General features: G+C 43.2%; 1 protein-coding gene and 1 long non-coding RNA gene across 11 annotated transcripts in view; one reads left to right on the top strand and one right to left on the bottom strand.

Moving 5' to 3' along the window:
• The window catches only part of ARVCF (ARVCF delta catenin family member), a 246616-nt gene that overhangs the window by 203397 nt on the left and 20031 nt on the right, over positions 1 to 23188 (top strand). For all 10 annotated transcript variants that reach the window (XM_063173445.1, XM_063173446.1, XM_063173437.1 and 7 more), the window contains one exon: positions 336 to 407. In XM_063173445.1, the coding sequence (XP_063029515.1) occupies positions 336 to 407 (72 nt within the window). The remainder of the gene's footprint in view (positions 1 to 335; positions 408 to 23188) is intronic.
• On the bottom strand, positions 10644 to 17508 carry LOC134427532 (uncharacterized). Its single transcript, XR_010030197.1, has 3 exons — positions 17329 to 17508; positions 11694 to 11826; positions 10644 to 11030 (listed from the first exon to the last, which is right to left on the bottom strand). It is a non-coding gene; the product is annotated as an uncharacterized LOC134427532 (long non-coding RNA).

Genomic DNA, 23188 nt, shown 5'->3' with positions numbered 1-23188 from the left:
CACTGGGCTTCTGAGCGAGGGGCACAGCTTTGCCAAGAAGGGAAATGGCATGATTTTCCATGGTTTAAAACACTCCTAAGACTCTCTGAAACATGTGCTAAGCATATTTGCAGATCAACCTGAAAGCAGCATGGGTGTTTGTCCCTAAGTTTGCTCATGCTAAAACCACAGCATGTGCAGCTGGACTGCCAGTCAGATACACTCAATTATGGGTAGCAGTCTGTGATTTATATTCTGGGTCTGTATCTTCTCCCATCTTGTAGTTGCACATGACAGTAACTTACCTGTCAGTATACTGACAATCTTCTCCATCTGTTGTCTTCTTTTTTGCACAGGAAAGAAGAATGGAGATTTGGACAGGAATTTTGATACACTTGATTTGCCTAAGCGGTCTGAAGCAGCAAAAGGTAATGCTAATGTTTGTGCTTTTGGAAATAACAAGTAGCTTGGGAGCTGGAGGCTCTTAAAGGGGCTTAAGACATGAGCATATCAGGCTGATCTCTTTCTTTTGTAGCCAGTTAATTGCGATAATGGATATATCTCTGCATGCTGTTATCTAGTGCTGCATACTGGATATAAATTTTTATCTAAGACTGCTGAATTGGTGGAATCTTGTAGAAGCCTGTCTGATTTGTTGTTAGGTGATTGTAACTCCAGAGAGGGGTGAGTGCAGGCTCTCCTCCTCTGCAGCTCCATTTGCAGCCCACCTGCACCACACCTGACTGTAAGGAGCTCAGAAATGCACTCTGTGAGAGTGCTTGGCACTAACTCTTTCTCTTCCCAGGTATCTCTGTCATTCTTCAGCGTTCTTTGGAATTGGGTGACAGCAGGGATTGGGCATTTTTGCCTTTACTGATAGTCAGTCTTCCCTGAATACAGTATTCCTTCCTTCCTGAAGTGAGCAGTACTTGTGGTTTTTTAAAATCTGGGAAGTTCACAGAAAAATTCTTCTGCATTGTGCTTTTGTATTTTAGCTCTGGCAGAGGTGGAATCTTTTGCAGTCTGCATTCCCTTCTTGCATGCATGGTACTTTTTTTAATTGGAGATTAGGAGGTGATTTGGGATTTTATCAGAATTCTTAGAGCATTGGATGGTGTTTTGAGACTTGCATAGGTTTTGATTTGAAGTGTGTGCAATGTCTCTGCAAAGATCCAGCCATTGTCATGGCAACTGCTGCCGTGCCACCCTGTCAGCCTCACCCTAACGAGCTCTGAGTACCCAGAACTACCTGAGTATCCTCAGAAGAAAAATTTTAAACTCTTCCTGAATCACGTAGAGAATTTTGGGGAGTGTAAAGAGACAACCTGACTCAGTGAAGAGATCCACAGACTTGGGATAACTGAACTGTGCTCTTTTGGTGGCCGTGGTGCAGTCCACTTATTTGTGCTTCAATTTCCTGCTGTTAACTGAGAGCAACAACAGAGGCCATGTCTGAGATCCTTAGAGATGTGCTGGTAGTCAGTAATGGTGTAATAATTATACATACATAGTGCTGCACTCAGATTCACAGTGGAACTCTGATTGATGATATGCAAACTAATCCTAAGATGCAGATAAATCTAATCTATTTATAGATACCCTTTATAGTGGATGCAGTTTCTAGTCTCATGTCTAAACACTGATTTTCATTTGGTGCATTATTGCACAAGATCCTCTGTATTGCACAAGATCCTCTGTGAAATAATGCAAGATACTAAAGAACCTCTCAGAAGCTGCAGTACCATCCTATTTAGAGAGCTGCAGGAAACTTCCACCCAGCCTTCACTGGCTGCCATCAGTTCAGGCTGGGAGCTGATTACAGTGCAGAGCAAGACACCTTTAGGATGCAGGAAAAGAAAGGAATGCAAAATATAGCAAAGACTTCAGCATTTGCATTCCTTTCTAAATGTGATTGGAATGGAGGTGCCACTAGAGGGAAAAGATGGAAATCAAGATTTTCTGCAAGGAAATGTACCTTGCATAGCTTTCTTTAAAATAAGATTAAAAGCTTTCATGTGGCTCTGTTAATGACAGAAGTGATGTGCAGATCTGATGAGAGATGGATCTGTCTCTGAGCTTACACAGCTTGTTATCATATCCAATTGCTAGAAATCTCACACTCTTGAAGAGGTTGTTTGATAATTTTGAGATACCCCCCTTTAATCAAAGTCAAATAGATTACGTATCTCATGATAGATAAGGTCAGGAGATTAATCCCACAGCCTTTTGAAAGAAGCACTTTGACATGGAAAAGGGCGTATTTTAAAAGTAACTATTGACTTGTGTGCTAGGAGTAAAAAAATGAAGATATTGATGCATTTTTGTTCACTTTTTTGGTGGTATTTTCTTGCCAAGCATCTCATTTGCTTGAGAATTCCTGGATAGTAAAGGTTCTAACAGGGTTACTTGAACTTTAAATTGTTCACTGAAATAAAGAAAATAAAATTGCAGTTTTAAAACCCTGAAGAACTCTGGTCAGATCTCTTCTATAGAGAATAATTGACTCTGATGAGATCAGCTCTCAGCTGAGGCAGAATCTCGTTACCGAGATGGAAAAATCATGCAAGTTTTAATGATCAAAAGCACTCAGATTGAGTGACATGATGAAGTGCTATTTCAAAAATCAACAATTATAGATTAATCTCTTTCATGTATTATTAAAGCCATATTAAAGTGAGTTTTCAGCTGGAATCTTTGTGAGCAAATGAAACTTCAGTAATAAGATTTGTTCATTCAATGCAGCAAATGAACATTGTGGTAGTTAACAAATATTGAGATGTATTGTTGTTAAGTTTCCTGTAATCTTATACTCAGCATCCATGAAGCTTATCTGGTGTGTCTAAAGATGTGGTTTCAAGAACTTGACATCATGGTTTCCCTTTGAGATACTCCTAGTTATGACCACTGAGCTTAATTGAGAGTATGCTTATGATCACCTGAAAAAACATGGACTAGTAGCAGCAGACTAGTCCAGACCTATTTTCTGTCAGTTCTGGAAACTTCATTTTGACTCCAAATTACTTTAATGGTAGAAATCTCTGCCTGTCCTGCAGCCAAACACCATAAAAGCAGAAACTTCTGTTGATTGTGGGTGGGGACTGGCTAGTGTCTGCAGAGGTTTCTCAGTCCTTCAGAACATCTGTCCTGCTGGTACAACATCTTAGGAGCATCTTCATATCTGAACAATTCAAAGGATCCTGTGAGTTGTAACCTAGTTTAAATGCTAGTATTTCACTTTTTCCCCCTGGAATTTGTTTGTTCTGGTGAGGAATGAATGAAGGAAGGCAGTTCTCTTTTTCAGAGTGATGACCTGGAGTCTCTTCCTGATAGTTCCTGGTTTTTTAATGGCAATCAGGTTCTGCTGCAGCACATGATTTGAGCAGCCCTGAAACCATATCTAAGCCTTTAATAATTTTATGTGCTAGGCATTCTGGCAGGGGAAAGCTTCTAGTTCAGGGTTGTTATCTGTGGTAAACTGGATAATGTCAGACTGGACAACTTGCAGTGCTTTCAGAAGCTGTCTCATCTGATATTAAAAAATTAATGTATATGCCCTGGCAGTGTCCAGAGCACTCCTGTCCTCATGAGGAAAGATTGTGAAAGAGAAGCTTCGTGTTTCCTCTTTGTTGAAAGGAGCATATTTTTTTTCCTGACAGTCAAAGAGAGAGAGAGAGCATAAATTTTGGGGCAAAGTGATATGAGCTTGCATAGAGAAGGGAACAGCACTGACAAGAAGTTATGAATGCTGTTCTCAGAACCTTGCTAAATTTAGGACTTTCAAAAATTGCTGCTTCTGTGAGGGGAGGGAAGTCTTACTGAAATCCCTTCCCCGGTCTAAAGTAGGTCAGTGATAGTGGTGCTGGCTGCCTCCTCTGCACTGCCACAGCACTGATTTCTCCTGTGTACGCATTAAATACGTAGCATAGTACAACTCATGTGCTTTGTTCAGAGTCCTTCACTTCTGAGCAGGAACAGTGGCAGGAGGCTCAGGCACTGGGGGAAGATGAGGATTAATCATATCTGTGCAGGGGAAGGCATTGTCTCAGATGGTAAAACTCTGTGATAAGGTTTTCTGAGCTGAATCAGGATTGATGTGTGTCAGCCCCCCAAATACGTTCCAGGGGATGTAGCATTTAATCCTCCTGCATGAAGGTGTTGGACTGTCCACCTCTGTTCCTCAGTGCTGGAGTATGGGAGGAGAAAGTCCAGAAGAGCAGAACAGTTTTTTTATGTGGAATCAGCATTAGGTTATTCCTAATTAAATCCAGATCTCTGTGCTGTCTGGTTTAAGCAAATCTCATGGCTTGTTGTTTATGTGCACATACGTCTGAGGCCAGAACAGTAGCTGCTCTATGGAGCTTTGGGTGTTGAAGTTCAGCTTTCATTTCAGGTTATCTCATTAGGGAGTTGAAAATCTTCAGCCATAATGAGATGTGCAGGTAGATTTCAGCATGGTGGATGAGCTAGCTCATTTTCTCCTTAAAAGCAGTTATTAAGCTGCTTATTAATTTCTCTTTTCCTTTTTCATTACTTAAGTTTAATTCCATTTTAATGGAAACATAAGTTTAGGAGAGAGTTGTGCTGAAATACTGTGCTGAAATAGTGTTAAAAATGCTTATAATTGAAGAAGTCTATTTTGTTGCAGTGAGGACGTCAAAGACAAGCTGAATTTATCTGAAAGCTCAGCTTTGTGTGTACACTTACCCTGGTCAGCAGCCTCTGTAGGCAGGGAATGAGATTTTGGATGAACTTGCCAGCAGGTGGATTTCTTCTTCTCCATTATCTGAAATTCTCAGTCACTTTCCATGTAGCCTCATGCTGATGATAGATTTTCTGTTCCAGAAGGCGAGTGTTTAAATTCCCTTATAAATCTTTGTATTACTGCTCCAGGAAATTAGACTTCCTGGCACTGTCAGGGTAATGACTTTAACTTAGTAGATTACAAAAGTGCCAGCAATTTGTCTTCAGCTAAAGGCAACATGTAGTAGAAGGAGAGAGAAACCTCACTTTACTCTGGCTTTAGTTTGTAATTAAGATTGGCTGCAGTTCGCATTTCACTGCTGCTTTAATTTGCTTTCTTTAAATCTTGACAAGTTGACTCAAGCACTCACCTGCCCTTTCCAGCTCCCTTCCATCATTAATTTTGATTGTCGTATTGTGAATAAGTGAGTAGAGCTGATTGATTAATGGCACCATCCACACCCCTCCTGTGCCTGCTGCTGGAAATTCAGGGACTGGGAAGATCTCCTCTGTGAGAGCAAGTAACATGTTTTTGTATTAATATCTTTTGAGCATTTAATACACATTATTAAGAATTCTGATCAGAATTATTAAGTATCTCTTATTTCTGTTGCTTTCCTAAGCTGAGTATTCATTTTGGTCCCATGTGTTTTTCATAATTTACAAAGCAGTGAAAGGTTTCTCATCTGTCTTCCAGTGCTTTGAGTCAGAGAGAATTTTTTGCCTTGAATAGGAAAATTCCCATATGGAACCTACGCTTGCCAGACTTTCTCTAATCTGGTATCTTTAAATTCCCATTCTTTTTCCCTGTATTTTTAAGGAATTCAGAGCAGGCACCTGTGGATTTTTCCTTTCTTGTGTACACAGTCTTTCCATAGCTGACTGCTAATTGTTCTGGAATCCTCTGCCTTTTTGGCAGAATCCTCTCTGATTCGTATGTTCAGTGTTCTTATTTGTTCAGAGCTGGTGGACGTGCATGAATTGCTTCCTGGCCTGTAGTGAAGCCATCAGGTTTAGCCAGGGCCCTGTGGAGAATCTGAAATGCTGACACAGCAGCCAAGAAGCTTCCTGACTCCAGGGACATCCACCCTATAACGCATCCCTATAGCCATGTAAGGCAATATCTTGTTAACCCTACTTTTGGTCACTTGTGGTCCCTCTAACCTTTGCCATTGGTCAGGATTGGAACCGGCCAAGGGTATAACAGTAGCATACTGTACCCCTACTAACTCGGAAGAAGAAGAGCTGAGACCCTTCACAAACCCCTCCAATAAAGCCATGCACGTGGAACAGCTGGCGTCCTCTCCTTCTCCTCTCTCTGCTGGAGCCTCAAGCCAAGGGAAAGCTACCTAGCAAGCAAAGCTGAAATCATAAGAGCTGGCTAAGTACTGTAAGAGCTGAATATCCCTGCTTGCGAGGGGCCGACCCACAGCCTTGGTCTGAGCGAGCTGGCCTCTGGCACTCGGTCCCCTTGGGGGCTGAGCTCTGGAGCTGTGATAGCTTGCCCTAGGATAAGACCAATTAAGGCTCATTTACTGCTGAGCTGTGCTCTACACATGAAAACTTTCTTGTGATCTTTATCAATCTGGTAAATTTAATTATGTAGAACATAAATTGTATGTTTAAGGTTGAAACTGAAGGCTTTGAAAAATCATATGGGGGGGATACAGGTGGAATGTGAATTGGAGGTCCAGGAGTACTGTTCTGTCTCTGCCACTAATTCTTTTCACTTGGTAATATAATTCTATCCTACAGTATTCTTACTTTGGAGACTATAAGGAAAAAGTATTTTTCTGGGAGAAATACTAAGTGATGTGACTGAAACCCTGTACAGTAACTCTGTACAGCAGTGCTGCTGAGACTCACAGCTCTGCTGTGTGGAGTTCAGTTATTCCACAAAATCATGTGAGATGAATTTGAGACTGTTACAGGACCAGCTCTGGTGTTATCTGTCGGCTCAGGAATGTGAGGAATAGTTTTGGCTTTGCATCCTGGTAATTGCTGCCGTGTTTGTCAAAGCATTGCTCTCTGGCTTCAGAGAATGCCTTGACATTGCAGCCCTGAGCTGTGGTTTCCAGTCCCTTGCTTCGTCCATAGGGACACCCAGGCAAAATTGTGTTTACAGATAAGACAGGCTAGATTCCTGGTAGGAGTGAAATGGCATCTGTGGAACAGAAAAGCTCTTGCAGCTGAGTAAGGGAAAGCACTATGTTTGTGTGAGTAGACACTGCAGGTGAGAGATTGTGTCAGGAAGATTTGAGTTGGGAACTTGAAATAGTTCTGCTACATGGAGGATATAGAACCAATGCAAACTGGAGAAGAAATTTCAGCTATGATATTTAAATGCCACTAACACCTCCCCACCCCCAGCCATGGACACTTCATAGTGTGAATGTCTTTCAGGTTTAGATCATGAAGCTTTGAAGTTTAAGCTGAGGGACCAGTGGGAAACAACTGCTGGGGCAGGGAGGCAGGAAGAGCAATTGTAATGATAGGAGAATTCCATTCAGCTCTGTATTTATAGAAGCTGAAACTCGTTGTGAAGTCATAAGGTGGTGGTTCTTTTTCATCTCTGTTTGGCTCAGCTATAATTTGTTTGTCTGTAGAACTGATTTTTCCTTTGTCTTCTACCTCTGTCTTAACAGTTAGAGGTCACAGGAAAGATGAGTTAAGACAACTGCTTTGTTTCTAAATAATTTCAGACTTTTCCTTCTCAATGAGAAAAAGCTGACTTCTAATACTTTGATTATCTTGGAAATAGTGAATCAACATCAACAGCTATTCTTCTTCTTTATCCTTCTTTTGCATTCTCAAATGTTTAGTCTCCCTTAGCACATGAGGGGGAAAAGCTGACAGCGGCAAGATTCTCCCTCCTCTTCTTTAGGTCCTTTGTCCTTTCACCTGTCGCTCTCATGGGACTATAAAAAGACTCCAGTAGTCAGCTTCCAGCTCCTTCTTGCCTGAGGCTGACACCCAGGAATATAGATCTACTGTAACAACTAGCAGTATCTTCAGAAGACAGGAATCCCAGGTGGTAAATTCCTTTTCCAACTTGATGTGAGTTTGTGACCAACTTAAGTGCACAGAAAATGAGATTTAGGCATCTCAAACAGGAAGAGCCTATATATACTTGCATAATAAAGTAGCCTATAAAAAACTAAACAGCAGGAGCTCCACTAGAGCACATGGTAATTACAGCAGCTAATAAGGAGATGGAGTGATCTGGAGCTTCAGCTGAAGACAAAACTGGAAGAAGAGTCTGATTTTTCCAGTCCAGCATTGCTACTGACTTTCTGAGTGGCCTTAGGCAAGTTAATAGCATTCAGTTGCCGGGGTTGTAGTAAACTTGTTCATGAAGAGCCTTCTATTTCCTCTGCCTTCACTAGAAGAATCACTTCACTAAAATAACAGCTAGAATAATTACCCTCACTAAAATAATTAGTGTTTTCACTGCTGCTGTGATAACCAATGCAAATGGAGTGTATGTGGTATATTTGTAAAACCAGCAAAATCTGGTGAAGTATGCTGTATCCCAGCTGTTGCTAGCAGTACAGTGATATAAAAATTAAATAAAAATAGAATTTCAGTTAAAGATGGATGGTAGAGGTTTGCCCTGGTGTGATACTGTGGGAATGGATTGAAGCATTTGTGTTACAGAGAGAATTTTGCAAGTGTGTAATACTGTGAATTGCTTTGCACTTGTTGTGGGTTGTTTATTGAGAAGTTCAACTGCATTATTTATGGTGCTTTGTATAGAGAGGTGTGCACATAAACTAGTGCATAACTGGAAACCTTGATAAGTTTTACTGCCCAGCTCCATTTACTTCAGTTATAGCAGTGTGTGCTCTCTGGCAATGCAGCAACTTAACTTTTCAACCACTGATTGGATTTTCATGTCATTTCCACTTGGCTAATATTTCTCATGAAGAATAGTTAATGTTGGAAAGCTGTAGTTGCCAGTCACATGTTTTTAATTTTCACAGCTTTTCCTGCACTGTTTGCCCTGCTGAGAATGGTAAATTCTCTTCCCTCCCCACATTTTAGGTTGTGTGTATGTTTTTGCATGTCCCATTTAGCATTTCTATTCTACAAGTAATTCTAATTGTTACTCTAAAATAGAATGCTTGTTATTACAGAGCATAGCTCATTATAAAGATGCTGCTCCAGGACTGTTTATAAAGTGAGAATGTGCCAAGAAAGCCTGCCAGGAATAAAAGCAGGAGTTGATGGGAAGATGCTTATCCCTCATAACTGTAGCTACCTCAGTCTTGGGGCTCAGTCACTGCAGTGACAGACTCACTCCATCCACCAATCTATTACTGTTGCATCATGCCAGCTTTTGCCATGCCTCTTAGTTTCAGTTTAGAAACAATAGCAATGAAATCTCCGAGTTCCCCCCCTCCCTTTTAGCATAAGTGTAAAAAATGAGATGATGCTTTGAAGAGGGGTGCGAATCTGAAAGTTGTCCTGGTTGCCCAGCCACTATCACCAGGGAGCTCAGGGAACAGGAACTCAGCTTCTGTCAGAATTTAGAGATGAAGTTTCATGTCAAAATCAATTACAAAAACCTTGTTGGATGAAGTTACAGTTGTCTCTGGTGTCCATCAAAAGTACTGCAGCAAAGTTGTGCTGACGAAGCTGCTTGACAAGTTAAGAGAACTGCAGAAAGTTTCAGAAGAGCTGAGGCAGAAAAATGGTGTAATGTTGATTTAAATCCCTTTCCAGAAGTAGTATGAGCAGAAGCAAAGGATGTACTTACAGCTCTGGGTGAGTGTTCTGAAGGCTGTGCTGTAGGAGTAGCCAGAATGTGGCTTTCTGAGGTGACTCGGTGCTTTCAGAACTCAGCACTAGACAGACATCACTTGAGTCTCACTGAAAGCATCTGTCCCATCTGGTAGCCTTCTGCCCAGAGAAATGGAGGCTAATGCCACATAATTGGGCATTGGAGGAGGTTTTGAAGGATTCTTTATATTATTGAAGGATTTCAAGACCTGACTGGACAAAAGCATAATAGCTTGGTCTAATTTTGGCATTAGCCTGCCTTGAGCAGGAAGCGGGCCCAGTTGACCTCCCATGTTCCCTTTCAGCCTGGTTGTTCTGTGTGACTCTCATTAACTGATTACAGAGTCAGCCAGGAACAGTATGTCTACATAAAACCAGCACATTTTTCCAGAACAATCCACAACTAGTGTATTAGGTGACTCAGATGAGAAGAAGAATGAGAAAGTTCATTTACCCATGGAACCTGAGAAAGGAGCATATATACAAAATTGAGTGTATTGGGTTGCACCTCAAGATATGGCTTGTTTCAAAGAAAAGCATAGTTTTACTTATAATATATACTTTACTGGTGCCAGCACAATAAACCATGGAATTCTCAAAACACTTGATAATCAGCCTTTGAGGATCTGCTTAGAACAGCTAATGATGGAGGAGAGAAAGGGGAATGAAAATCAGATAGTTGTGTGATTCTGAACTAATTGCAAATTGTGGTACTTTTTGCAGTTAGTTCAGAGATCAGGCAAGGAGACCTTCCTTCCAGTGCAGCCAAGACAGGAAGGTACATGCATTTTTTCCACTTTTGCTTGAACAGTATTATAGTTAATGGAGAGCTTTAATCATGGAGTTAATCTGGAAATTAAAACAAACTGGAATGTCAAATAACCTGGGCATTTTAAATTGCAGAAGCGACTGATGCTCATTAGTTGGGCTGAAGCTGCCATCATGTTTTGCAGAAGAGCAAATAAAGAGAATCAAAAAATTAAGACTTCTGGTTTTGCAGCATTAATTTCCAGTGAGTGTACCTGCACAGCTGCTGCAGCCCTATTATCTGACTCATTACTTTGTAAACCACTGTGAGATATCTTGAATGTGAAAGCTGCTGTGTAAAGCCATATTTATTTCTCTAACCCCAAGTGCTCTGCACAGGCTTAAAAGCTCCCCCCCTTCTCCACCATGACAGGGGAATTACAGGACTTAATGTGCCATATACCTCTAACTGTGGATTGAAGAAAAATGACCTTGAACTGAGAGGAGGCATTTTACATGGTAAAAAGCAGTCACTTAAATTTACCTGTCAGCTAGAGGCAGGGGGAACCTTATCTCTGCATGGTTTAGAAAGCAATGTCAATCCAGCTGCTGGTTGCTCTGAACCCACTGAGAGCTTGATTGCTGACCCAGGCATTTCCAGATGATCAGTGAGAATGTTGATCAGTATGTGGTAGAAAGGAGAGCGTTTTTATTTCGGCCTCACAGACCATTAGTTTCAGCCCTGAATTTTCTGTGTCTTGATCACAGGGAAAATTGGAAATCTGTAATAGCATGAAATGTTACTTGTCTGTGCAGGAATAGACCCTGGTTCAGGCTGATCTGGAAGGAGGCAATGTGGAGAGCAGTCCTTGCACCTTGTGCCCAGTTCATTCGTGTTTTGCACACCTTGCTGTCTCTGTACTAAAAATCCTGTTGCTTTTGTCAAAGATGTCTAGAGCAACTTTGTGGGGGTTTTTAACAGTAGCCTCGGTAAAGAGTAAGTACCAACACTGTGACAGTCCACTTGAGCAGGCCAGCTCGAGCTAAAAGCAAGACTGAACTTGTGTGGGGAGGGAAAGAGGGTACCACTGCTGAAGTGAGTTGCGCAGTTAAAGGGCATTTCTTTGGCACAGCTGGGAAGAGAGATGAGATTTCCTGATTACAAAGGAGTATCTTCCTAGCTTGCTCACGCTAGCCAGCCCACTCCATTTAGAGATGTCAGTTCTTCTTGTCCCTCTCTTACAAAGCCAGGAAGAAAATTTAATCTAATGACTTTTGTTTTGAGACTTCTAAAATCACAACCAGCAAGTCTGTAATCACGATTGAGCATATAATTGCATCTTATCCTGCTGAGAGCTTAAAAATAATGAGCAAGAAAAACATCTCCAAAGACTCATTCAGTGTGAGGGGGCAAGAGGAGGGTCTAGAGAAAGGATCTGCCTTACCTGGAGTGTCCCCAGTGACCTTTAAACACTTAGGAAATTGGAGGCTGCGTTCCTTGCAGATGCAGGATTCCCGCTTCCCTTTTGGGGCTACTTTTCATGTTGAGCAATGAAATGAGAGAGCACACAAGGCAACCTGCAGATGTGTGAGAGAAGAGAGAAGTGGGAAGAATGACTGAGGTGTTGTGTTCTTGGCAGTGTGTTCAGAATTTCTCAAGGAATGAGAAACTGGGGATGTCAGGAGCATGAAACCTAATCCCATTTATTCAATTACATGAGTGCTGCTCCCAGCAGAGTATTTCTGGTTAGTGATAGTGTCCAGAATGTAAGACTTGGGAAATGCACAGGTGATTTGGATTTGGGCAGTTTTGCTTCATAGTTAAATTCTAACAAGCACGTCCCATCCAAATCCACCATCCCTGTTTGCTGAGAGCACTGCTGAGATGAAACCCATGGACAGCAAACTGTATTGACAGTTTTCTGGGTGGCTGGATCCTACTTTCCCTAAAACACTGAAAATTTGCTGCCAGTTGTTTCACTGAAGTATGGAGACCTATTTCTGGATCAAGCTCTGGACTCATATGGCCCATGAGAAGCCATCATGGCATTCATAACATTGCCTTACATGGAGAAATGGGTATAGGCCCTAATATGATGGAAATTTCTATCCTCCTGAGGAAGTGTCTCTCCTTATTTACATTTATACTGACCTTTTCAGAGTTTTCTATAGGCATGAACAACCTCCACAGTAAAGGTCAGCTTCTGCTTAGAATCTTTTACATGGGTAATTTTAAGCTCAATTTTTAATTGCATACTATTACCATAAGAAAGCTGCATTGAATTTGAAAACTCTCCTAGACAAAGTGGCTGTTGGGTTGGGATCTTTTCACTGTTTTAAAGGCGATGAAGTGGTTTTAAAGAAGCTGTGTTGCTTTGTGGTAGTGGCTGCTGTGGCTTTGTTGTAGAATTTCTCATATGATTTTCTGATGCTTTATGAATGCAGGGTATTGCTGTAGGGTGGTGAATATGGGACAGGCTGCAGTTGGATGCTGTCTAATGTTCCCCTTTGCCTCTTGAAAAATGTCTCTGTGCTCCCTTTATTCATTGCTGCAAAGTATCTCATTCATTGCTACACACTAGGGCCCCAATATCTTCTTTTGCTTTTTAATTTGCAAATAGATTTATTTGTGGTTTTTGGGGGTGTGTGTTTAGCCAGCTAAGGCTTCAGGGAGCTACTTCTCTCCAGATCATGTTGTCTTACCTCCTATTTTAGTCCAGCTTTAAGTTTTACAGCAAGATCTGTGTTTCCAGGAAATCTGTTATTCTATAGGCAGAGCTGGTTTTGTGTCAGTTCTGCCTGTGATTATCCAATATTCGGGCAGTGCACTGAACAGCAGGTGGGTTTACATTTAATAGAAACTTCCCTGGCTTTCCAGAAAGCTGCAGAGAATGGTTGGCAGGAAAAGGGAGAAGAGTACCTGTTCACTCAGTACTTTGATGTGGTGTGTTCCAGTGTGTCCCAGTTTAAATGAGGGAGGAGCAGCAGCATCTTCTCTTGTCTCCCATCATCTGTAATTCCTGCCTGGATACAGTGCTTTGAGAATGAGTGCAGAATCTCTGTTCTTTGAGGCATTAAGGTTTCTAGCTTACACTGAAATCCATGAGAATTAAGTACCCAAATATGGTACCTTTAAAAAGCTGGGCTGCAAGGTCTATTTTTTCATTAGATAAGTTAAGGAAAACATTTTGTGCTGCTTCCACTCTGGTCTGACATTCATTTGACATTGAAAACATCAAATTCTTTTTCTTGGAGCTTGGGAGATACTTGCCTGACAGCAGCACAGTGACTGTAATTGAGACAGATTAGAGGCACTGGGCTGCCTTTGGGTGCATGAGGCAGTTTTCATGAAATGGAGAGAGGAATTGAAACACACTTCTGACTTTGGAAGCTGGAGCAGGAACTAATTAGCAATTTCAGGACACAAACAGGATTGTAGGAAATGTTTGGGTTGGCGTATAATAAATTATTTATTAACGTGGGGGAGTCTTTCCATATGTCAGTTGCTTATAAAATGCTTATAAAGGCAAGATTGCAGGACTTTGCATTTAATGAACCAAGCAGGCTTCAGTCCCAGTGATTAGGAGCCCCTGACCTTTCATTTTTGCAGGCTGAGACTGGACCTGGTAGCCTCTGCTCAGCTTGGATTCTGCTAAGCTTCCCCCAAAAAAGATTAGCTGTTTATATCCAAATATTTCCTTCTTACTGGGATGTATTTTGAGATGTTTGATGTTTCTGTGAGGGTATATCCACTGGAGAATAGAAAAATTTATTCTGCCTTATTTGAGGAATTCAAGCTGTGGAGTTCTGTAGCCCTTCACTGCCTTAAGCAGACGATCCTCTAACAAGCAGCTGAATTGATATGAATAACCAAATACCTGTGTAATGGCTTATGACCATTTATGAGACTTTATATAAAAATCATGATGAGCAGTGGAAGTATAAGAGGACTCAGTGAAGCATGAGTAACCCAGAAAAAAGCTTTCAGTTTGGCTTCTAAGCGTATTTCAGTGTGCGTGAGCTCTGGAGGATTTGGGGTTTTTTCTTGACTTTGTTTTTCCCTTGGCACTGAAGATAAAACGCAGACATGCTGTGAAGGGCAGAACCTGACAGGTGCCAGCCCGAGTGGAAATGCTGTCAGTCGATCCTTGTCTGTCCCAGCTCCAGCTCTGATCCACCCAGGCGCTTGTCAGGACCGTGTGGGCTTTCAAACCTGAGCTGGAGGTCCCTCAGCAGCAGGAATGTTTTGAAGCACAGTCAGTGGAAACCCCCTAAGTCCCACATCTGACAAAGTAATCCTGTTTCTGTAAATTCCTGAGTGATGGAGGATTGGGGTTTGCCTTGCTGGTTGGTTTTAGTGCCATCCCCCCAGTGTGTAACAGCACAGAAGGTGCTCTGGGTCCTCCCACACCTCGGCTCCCCGCACACCTGGTGGAAACAGCATCTGTGGAGGTCTGGAGGAGAGTGGCTGCTGTGTCCAGGGAGAGCACTGTGGTCACTGCTGCAGCCACCCTGAGCCCAGCCTGGCTCCAGGACTGCGGCTGCTCCTTCCCTTGGCTGCACTGAGCGCTGCTTCCCCCTGGTGCTGGAGCCCAGAGCTGTGCCCTGCAGAGCCCTGCAGCCTCTCCTGCACTGCACAGCCCCTGCTCTGCTGGGCTCCTGTGACCAGGCTGTCATATGGGAGGGGAGGGCACTTGGTGGGACCATACCTGGCCTCATGATCCAGCATGTTTCATACACCATCTTGAAGACAGGATAGAAGATATTTAGAGGGCTGCAAGGTAAGAAAGCGTTTTCTGTGTTTTTTCTACCTTTCTTGCATAGCTCAGTACTAAATGTCTAAGGCTATGTGGATATTTCAACTAAATATGCATTACCATGTAGAGTTTTTTATTTTGTCATGCAGCTGTCTGCTGGAGTGTTTCTTCCCTTTGCTGTGCTTCTCTATTTGCTGGCATTTTGTGACAGAAAGTTTATAAAGCTGTTCAGTATCTCAACAGTTCTAAATAAAGTCAGAATCTTTTTAATAAAATAAATATGCCTAGGTGGCATCTGGAGCCAAGGACTAAAGCATGACTCCTTTTGCAATAAGTTTTTCTCTACAGGCAGGTTTCTACTGAGCTGGGAGGAAGCTGAAAGCTCGTTAGCTTCCTGGAGTAAGAGCAGCTGATTGGCATCTGGAACTGCAAAGCTGAGTTTTACAGGGGCTGGAGGCCAAAAAAGGGCAATTTGGAACACATGATCCTTGGTTAAACACACACTGAAGACCAGAGGAGAGAAAATGGCAGGCTCAGGCAGCACAGGTTAAAGGAAGAAGTCCCTTAACAGTGCTGTTGATTTTCAGCGATGACTCTAGTTCTGAGACATTTTTCTGTTATGAGGCTCTTGGACTTGTTAAGATACTAACAGCAACACATTGTATTTTACTACTAGACATAGCTGTGGTGTAATTTTTTTTAATGGGCTTTCCTTCAGGGAATCACTCAGTATCTCTCTCTTCAATAAACACATTTTATACACTAAGCTCAAACCTGCTGATGGTTGGGCTGGACAGTTAGGCATCTGCACTAGTAATGGCAGTGAAAGGAGTTTCAGGTCTTTGCAGCTGCACCACGTGGCAGCTGTGATCAAAAAGCTGTGTTGTGATTTATGGAGGTGTAGGTGAGGGTCGTAAGGAAAATGGTTTTGTCTACATTGGTTGTTTCAGTTCAAGGAAAAGTCCCAGTAAACATGCATGTTCTGGCATGAATATGTGAATGCACAGTTGAGAAAACACATTTGATAATTTTCCTCATGTTCCCAATCCTCATTAGCTTTGCCAGCCATCATTTTATTTATTTTGTTCCTTTGGGAAAGCTTAGCTAAATGGAAAAGGCTTGCAGCATGCTCCATAAAGCAGTGGATTACCCAGGCAGACAGTAATAAGCATGTTCAGGCCTAGAGATTCCTCCACTTACAACCTTTCCCCTTCAGGAAGAAAGGGCCACTTTCCACCTGCTTGTACGCAGATGAGGCATTCTGTAGTGTCACCTCATTACATTAGGAAGTGATCTTGGGCAATGTTAGGAGTTTGGATTATTGTGGCATCCCCACATATTCTTGGCTGGAGTTTGCAGCAGCTCTGAGGTCGTTAAGTTGACAGTTCCTGAGCCTCTCCACAGTTTCTACTGGTGTCACTGACCCAGGCACCAGGAGCCAGATGAGCCAGGAGGGCTTGGCAGTGTTATCCTTTCTGGAGAGGATTGTGCTATTCCTTGGAATTGCTTTCTCTGGCTAAAAAGGAGGAGTGACAAAGTAGAGCTGTTTGATGACATAAGCAAGGAGACACCCCTCGGGGCATGTGGGCAGTCACCAAGCACTGCCATCTGGGTCCTTTCAGAGAGGAGAAGGAAAACCAGTCAGTCATGTAATTCTGGACCCTCGCAGAGACAGGAGCAGACATATCAGAAGCACCCATGGCCAATAGGAGCAGCAGCAGCACTGAGATCTAAAAGAATAAGCATGGATGTTTGACCTTGTCACTGTTGTTCCAATATCCCTGTGATGTAGCAGACAGCATCTGGAAATTCATGTTTTCCCTCCCAGGGACGCATAACATGATCAATGACACGCTTGGTATTGATCTTGTATGCATGGGCTGGATTGCTGTCTGTTTAAGAAGTCCCCAGTGCAATGCACATCACCACTGTGCCCAGCTCCTTTCAGTATCAGCTGTTAGAGCTGTGAGCCCAAGCAGGAAGCTTCAGGAAGGAGCTTCCCTGAAAGGAGCAGGCAGGATTGTTCACATCTAGGAGCATTGCTGCTCCCTTGGCATATCTGCTGTCAGTGAGATCACCAGCCTGATAAGCATAATCAGTCTTTTGTCTTAAAATGCTGTAGTGTTTGAGGCAAGAGTAAGGGGCAACCAGTAAGAGAGATTCCCCTAGACACAGCCATTCTGCATGCTCATCCCTAGCTTAGAGTCCTGGGTGTGCCTGAGCTGCCAGAAATTCCACACCCCAGCAGGGCTGGCAGTGTCACACTGAGAAACCCTGCAGAGCTGGCAGACCTTTGATGCAAATTAGTTTCGTACTCACTTACGTATGTGAGCCAGGATTTTGAACCAAGTCCCACTTGGAGATGTTGCAGTGGTGATGCAGGGCCTGGGCTGCATTCTGGGAGCTTGCAAACACCATGGTAAGCTGGTGGTGGGAAGAGAGGAGCCCGTCCTTCCAAACAGTTTGCATTTGGTATGTAGCTCACAGCCCAGAGACTCCAGTGTGTGCTCTGTGTGCAAGAGAGCGGGAGAAAATGTTATTTAATGTTTGATTTTTAGATACAAACTGCATTTCAAAACAGATTTGCTTTTGAAATAATACGATTGTCCTGTTCTCTTGAAAAGAAACTGCATTCAGTTATCACTGTGAAGTAAATAAAAATAACTTTGAATTAGAGAAGCTGGTGTGAGAGCAAGTGTTAACATTTCATGTACAGTACTGAGAGTCCCCAAGGTCAGAGGCAAGTCTTCTGGGACTGGGGTAAAGGAAGCTATTTACATGAACCCTCCATTTTAATCATGCAGCCAAAGGGCTTAACTCCAATCCAAGACATTGTTGCTTGTAACAATGGTGTTTCTCAAAAGCAAACAAAAACCATGCCAGAGGTGACCTAGAAATGCTTAAATGTGCTGCAGTTCACCCACGTGTCTCCTCTCCCTGCAGGTGCAGACCTTCAGCAACTCTCCCATCCCTGCATCAGCCTGGCTGCTGGGGATTCCCTGTGCTTTGGTGACAGCCCTGTGGGACAGAGCATTCCCCCTTTGAACCAGTAGCTCGAGTAGTGCTCCAGTTATCTGCAGCAGCTTTGAGATTCTTATTAAGTGTTGGTCCTCCAGAGCCTTTGCTACTGATTAGTGAGGAGAAAAGGCTGTTAATGGAACATCTCCAGTTCCCAGGAGACTCAGCTGCATATGTTTGGGAAAAGACTTTGTATTGGGCAGTGTGTCACATGCTATTGGGAGAAATGCTGCTTGCAGGTCCTTTGGAAAGGGAAAACAGTATTAGCTAAAATGTGTGGTCACAGAAAACAGAAGTGCTAGACCTCGTACAAGGTCAGAATGGGTTGTGTTTGGTTGAGGCACCTCTTTGTTGAATTGCATATTGTTTGGATATGAAGTGGGATGTAACCAACCTTGTACAAGTCATCCTGTAAGAAGGTACTTCGATGACAGCTTGTGGAGCTTGGGAAATGTAAAGAGTAATAGAAATAGCAATAGACAGTTTGCTTTCCCAGGCATCCTTTCTTTCTCTTGCTCTGCCTTGCCCTCCAATATTTCCTTTCCTCTCTGCCTTTCTGTCTTCCCTGCAGTCACCCTAGCTCCCTGTGTTGGTTTTTTGCATACCTCTTGGTAGTGCTGGAAACATTCCTGTTACATCCTTTGGGCTGGGGGTTTGTTTGCTTCCCTTTTGGAGTAGTGTGCCGGTGCTGCTGTCATTGTGGGAGTATGTGATAAGCTGGGAAGAGTTTACATCATTTTAGAACTTAGTATGACTTAGTAGATTAGTTGGAAAGGTCACACAGTGTGGTGTTCATTTCCTAAATAGAAAACTCTTCTTAAACATACCCTCAAGCCTGATTTGAGTCTCGTGTGTCCCACATTATTCTGGTTGTTCTTTTCAATACTATTCAAAGGCTGTTCTGTCTGTCTTCAGAGCTGCTGCTCACTGGTGGATGCTGCATTTGTGATTCAGTCTCTGCAGTAAGCTCAGTACCAGTCCTGACTTGTGCTGTACCTTGAAGTGAAAGCCACAGGGACTGTTCAGAACTTTCCACCTATTATTTCATCTCCATTTGTTGCAGAGTTTGCTGTGCCTGTGCTGTGTGTCACTCAGTATTCTGCATGTATCTGCATCGAGCTGCATTCTCGGGCAGTTATGCCAAGTGTTTGGCTCTGCTGGAGCTGGCTGCGCTCGCACTACTGCTAAGCCTTTCAATTAGAAGAATCTTGCAAGTTTATGTTGGCATTCAAGCTGCTCTGTGCACTGGGTGCTGAAGCACAGCGTACAGATGGAAGGGAGCTGATGGGTCGGGTTTTTTTAGGGATCTGATTACTGTTTTTACTAAAGTAACCAGCTGCCTCCCCCAGCTTTCCATGGGGCTTTTCATGTAGTCTTCTATAAAACCACACTGTGAGGTGAGGGGTTCCTGGAAGGGGAGAGTTGAACTGCAGGACTGATCTGCTGCTGAAGTGTTCTGAAAACATTTTTGTGGCAAATGCTTCTGAGCCCTGGTTTAGACCTTGCAGACAATGAACTGCGCAGGCTGTGGTGAAGGTACCGGCCGGCTGTCAGCAGAGGGCAGGAGTCCAAGGGCTGCGGAGCTTTTCTTTCGTGCAGACTCTTAGTGTTCATTTTTTTTACTGTCATGACTCTTTACTCTCTTTTTAAATTTTTTCTTTTGTTTTTGGCTGATAGCTTCCTGGCTGCTGAGGGAGATGTTTTTCCACTGTGCAAAGTCTGTTTTCGGGTGACCTTGCAGAGGAGGCGCGGTCCGGGCTCCTCTCGCTCCATCTGCCGGCGCTGCAGGTGCGGCTCAGGGCGAGCACGGAGCTCGCAGTGCCGGCAGCCCCTGGGGGCTGTGGGCCGGGAATGCGCCTCCTGCTGTAGTGGCAGCCCCAGAGGAGTCCAGGAGCTGCTGCAGCTTCTGTCGGGAAGCCAAGTGCAGTGAGTGGGAATTGTGTCTCTACGCTGCAAGAGTGAGTAGCTATCAGGTTCACTTCAGTGATTCCACAGACACACCCCCACCCCCGGTTTAGGAGTTACTTGGGTTTTTTTCTACAGTGTTGTCAACATCCTTCAGCTTCCTATGAAATTTGAAATTTGACAGTTGTTTCAAGCATCAGTCCAGAAGTTTTGTGTGGATAGAAAATTAACCAGTGTATTTCTGCTGCAGCAGCAGGCGATTCCTCATCTGTCCAGCATCCACATGTATCATTTCCCATGCCTGTGGTGGCAGAATAAATCCTAAATGGAATGGGTGGTGAAGGGGAGTGGGTTTGGCAGCCTTGTTCCAAAAAGAGTTGTCTGAATTTGGGATTAAGCGAGTGTATCAGAGATAGGCACCTGGTGCAGTATCTCATGTTATTGCCAGAATGTAGCTAAGTATAGGCACAGGATCAGCATTGCCAAGATGAAAGCAAATAGTTTTGTGGAGGAGATAATCCAGGAGCTGCTGCATCATTCTCAGCACGGGGACTGAGGGCTGAAGGGATGGAGATGGCTAATCTGCCCCAGCTAATTCCTCAGGTGTTTTCCATTCAGGATTCAAATTGCTGTCTGTGCTGTCACTGTTTCCTGGGCAGGTAATGTACTTGCCACATCCTGTCCTGGTAATGTGAACTTCACACAGAAATAGTCCCATTTGCCAGTTCTGAGCAACTCTGCTACAAAAAAGCTCATCTTCCCATTTCTCAGAAAGATGAGACTGCAGTGTGTTGGAGATGACTCTAATATGGAAGATACTCCTCTGTGACACGTTCTTCTTGTTGTTAGCTGGGGCAATGCTCACACACTGCAAAAGGTCTGATGCTCACAGTGACATGACTGTCCAAGGCATTTCTCTGAAAGCCAAAAGCTAATACAGTGAACTTGTTTACTTTGCTTTCTGCAGTGAAAGAAGCAATAAATTACTTATCTCCATGCTTTTCCAGGAGGAAACAGTGCAGATTGCAATTCAGCACAAATCCATAACCAATGGAAAAATCTCATTTATTTCAGGAAGATTATCTTTTTAAGAACAGTGCTAAATCTGGGCTATAATTAAAACAGCTTTTTAAAGAAAAAAGAAAAACAATTGATGTTTTTATCGTTTGATGTATTCTCTATCACTAATGACCCTCTTTTCTCATTTCTTCTATCCATTTTTAAATGGGTGTAAGGAGTTAGCTGTATTTTTCATAAAAGTATCATTACCTGAAAAAAATAATTAAGATGATCTTGAAATTAAGGAAATCAGTTTTGAAAAGAAGCAACTGCTTAATGGAGGTGAGACCAGCTGTGCTTCCCAGGAATGTGCGTGAAGCGCTTCATGGAAAAACGTACAAGGCCTTCATGCAACACTGGTAGGAAATTCATAATAATTCAGACAAATTGCATCCTATAAATAGCAGAGCTGGATTCATTAGGACAGGAGGCAGATGGAGAAAATCTAAAACTTGTTTGTTTCTTTTTAAGGCACTATAATGCTTATGAAAAGTGTCAGCTTGCTGTCAGAGAAGGAAAACCCTCCAGTGCAGCAGCAACTTTCTCGTTATTAGTTTTTCATCCCTGCTAATGAGCAGCCTCCGTGAGGGGCATTCTTGGTACTCCTGCTGCTTTTCTCTGGCATAGCTAGGCTGACCCAGAAGAGCTGCAGTGCTGGGAGAGGAGCAGGGGAGGCAGGAGGGAGGACAGAGCTGTGGGTAGTGTGTAGCACTCACTGGCGCTGTTTGAGACAGGTGCCAGTAGGGCAGAGGCATAAATGTAGTTGAAAAGGGGGAGGGGGTAGAGTGAGGTGGGAATCATCCACCACCTGCTAAGGAGTTATGCCCCTAAGCAGGAAGGTACTGGTGGTTGGTAGAGAAAATGCTGTGCATTATTGAAGAGAGAAGGTGAAGGCATTTTTGAGATGCTCTTACAGTAGTAAGTAGGAAAAAGGAGAGGCTTTCATGCATGGAGAGAGGTAATGACAGAGAACGGGTGAGAGGTGCGTGACTGGAATGCAGCTGTGGCCACAGGAGGGGAGCAGAGGGGAGGAGGTTGGAGCGTCTCAGCGCTCATACACAGAAGGTGCTGAGGAAGGACGTGTGTCCAGTCAAAAAGGAGTGTACAGACTGACAGGAAGGGCACATCACAGACTGCATTTAAATAACAGGACAGAGTAACAGTGTGGGGCTGTTTCCAAGTGTGACGAAATTACAACTGGGTACTTCTAAACAGAAGACTGGCTGAACAATTGCATCCTGTTGAACCACAGGCAAGTCTGAGCTCAGATACAGAAGCAGAAAATGTTCTGTATGAATATTATCTGCTAATGAACCTGCCTTCATCTCTTCTGCTGATCTGATTTACATTTCAGCAAAGCTTCCTTAAAAGATAACAGTGTCAAAATTCCAGTAGGCTATCCTAAGAGATTTTTAAGTATTAGTGTTCAGGAAAGGAACACCAGGCGCTTATCAGCAGTGTTTTTTCTTGAGAAGTTCTTAGGTTGCCAGTTCACCTTGTGAAGTGGCAGGGGAAAAGGGTGATATGAAGGTTGTATTGGAGTCAGATAATCACAGACTTATTCAAGGAATGGAGAAAAGCTGTACAACTGTTCATGCTTCATGGCTTAAGTAATGGTAGTTTTTCTTCAGCATTCAATATAGAGGGCAATGATCCCAGTACAAGGGGAGGACACTCGAGAAGAACAAAGTCAGTGGTATGGATTGGCAGGATGCCTTTGGGGGTTGCCATCTGTTGTGTTTGCACGTATCTCTAGGGTGTCATGTGGAGCAGGCAAGTGGTGGCATTGAAAGGAGACACGGCCATGGAGCAGGTTCAGTGTCCGGTCACTGGAGAAGGGCCTGGGCGTGCTGGATGCACACGAGAGGCTGAGCATGGAAAGTATGAACCAGTACTTGGATCCTCATGGATCCTCATGCATAGATCGGATTTTTGGAATGGAACAAACCTTGGCTGATGGTGTTTGCTTGCTTTCAGTGGGATAAGTACCTGCTGTACAGCCAGGGGGTTAACACAGCTTATGTTCATAGACAGTGTTAGAGGGCTGAGTTCTGAGGTCTTGACTCAGAAAGCCACAGAGCCATATGAAGGATGTGGAGAAATACTTTCATTTAAAATCAAGGCTCTTATTTCAGGAAGCCTTTAGCAACAGGGAAGAAAAAATATATCTCCACTGGATAGGACAGCATTGCTCGAAGATG

This window comes from Melospiza melodia, chromosome 20, assembly GCF_035770615.1.
Source record: "Melospiza melodia melodia isolate bMelMel2 chromosome 20, bMelMel2.pri, whole genome shotgun sequence".
NCBI lineage: Eukaryota > Metazoa > Chordata > Aves > Passeriformes > Passerellidae > Melospiza > Melospiza melodia.
This window is presented reverse-complemented; position numbering and strand designations above follow the sequence as displayed.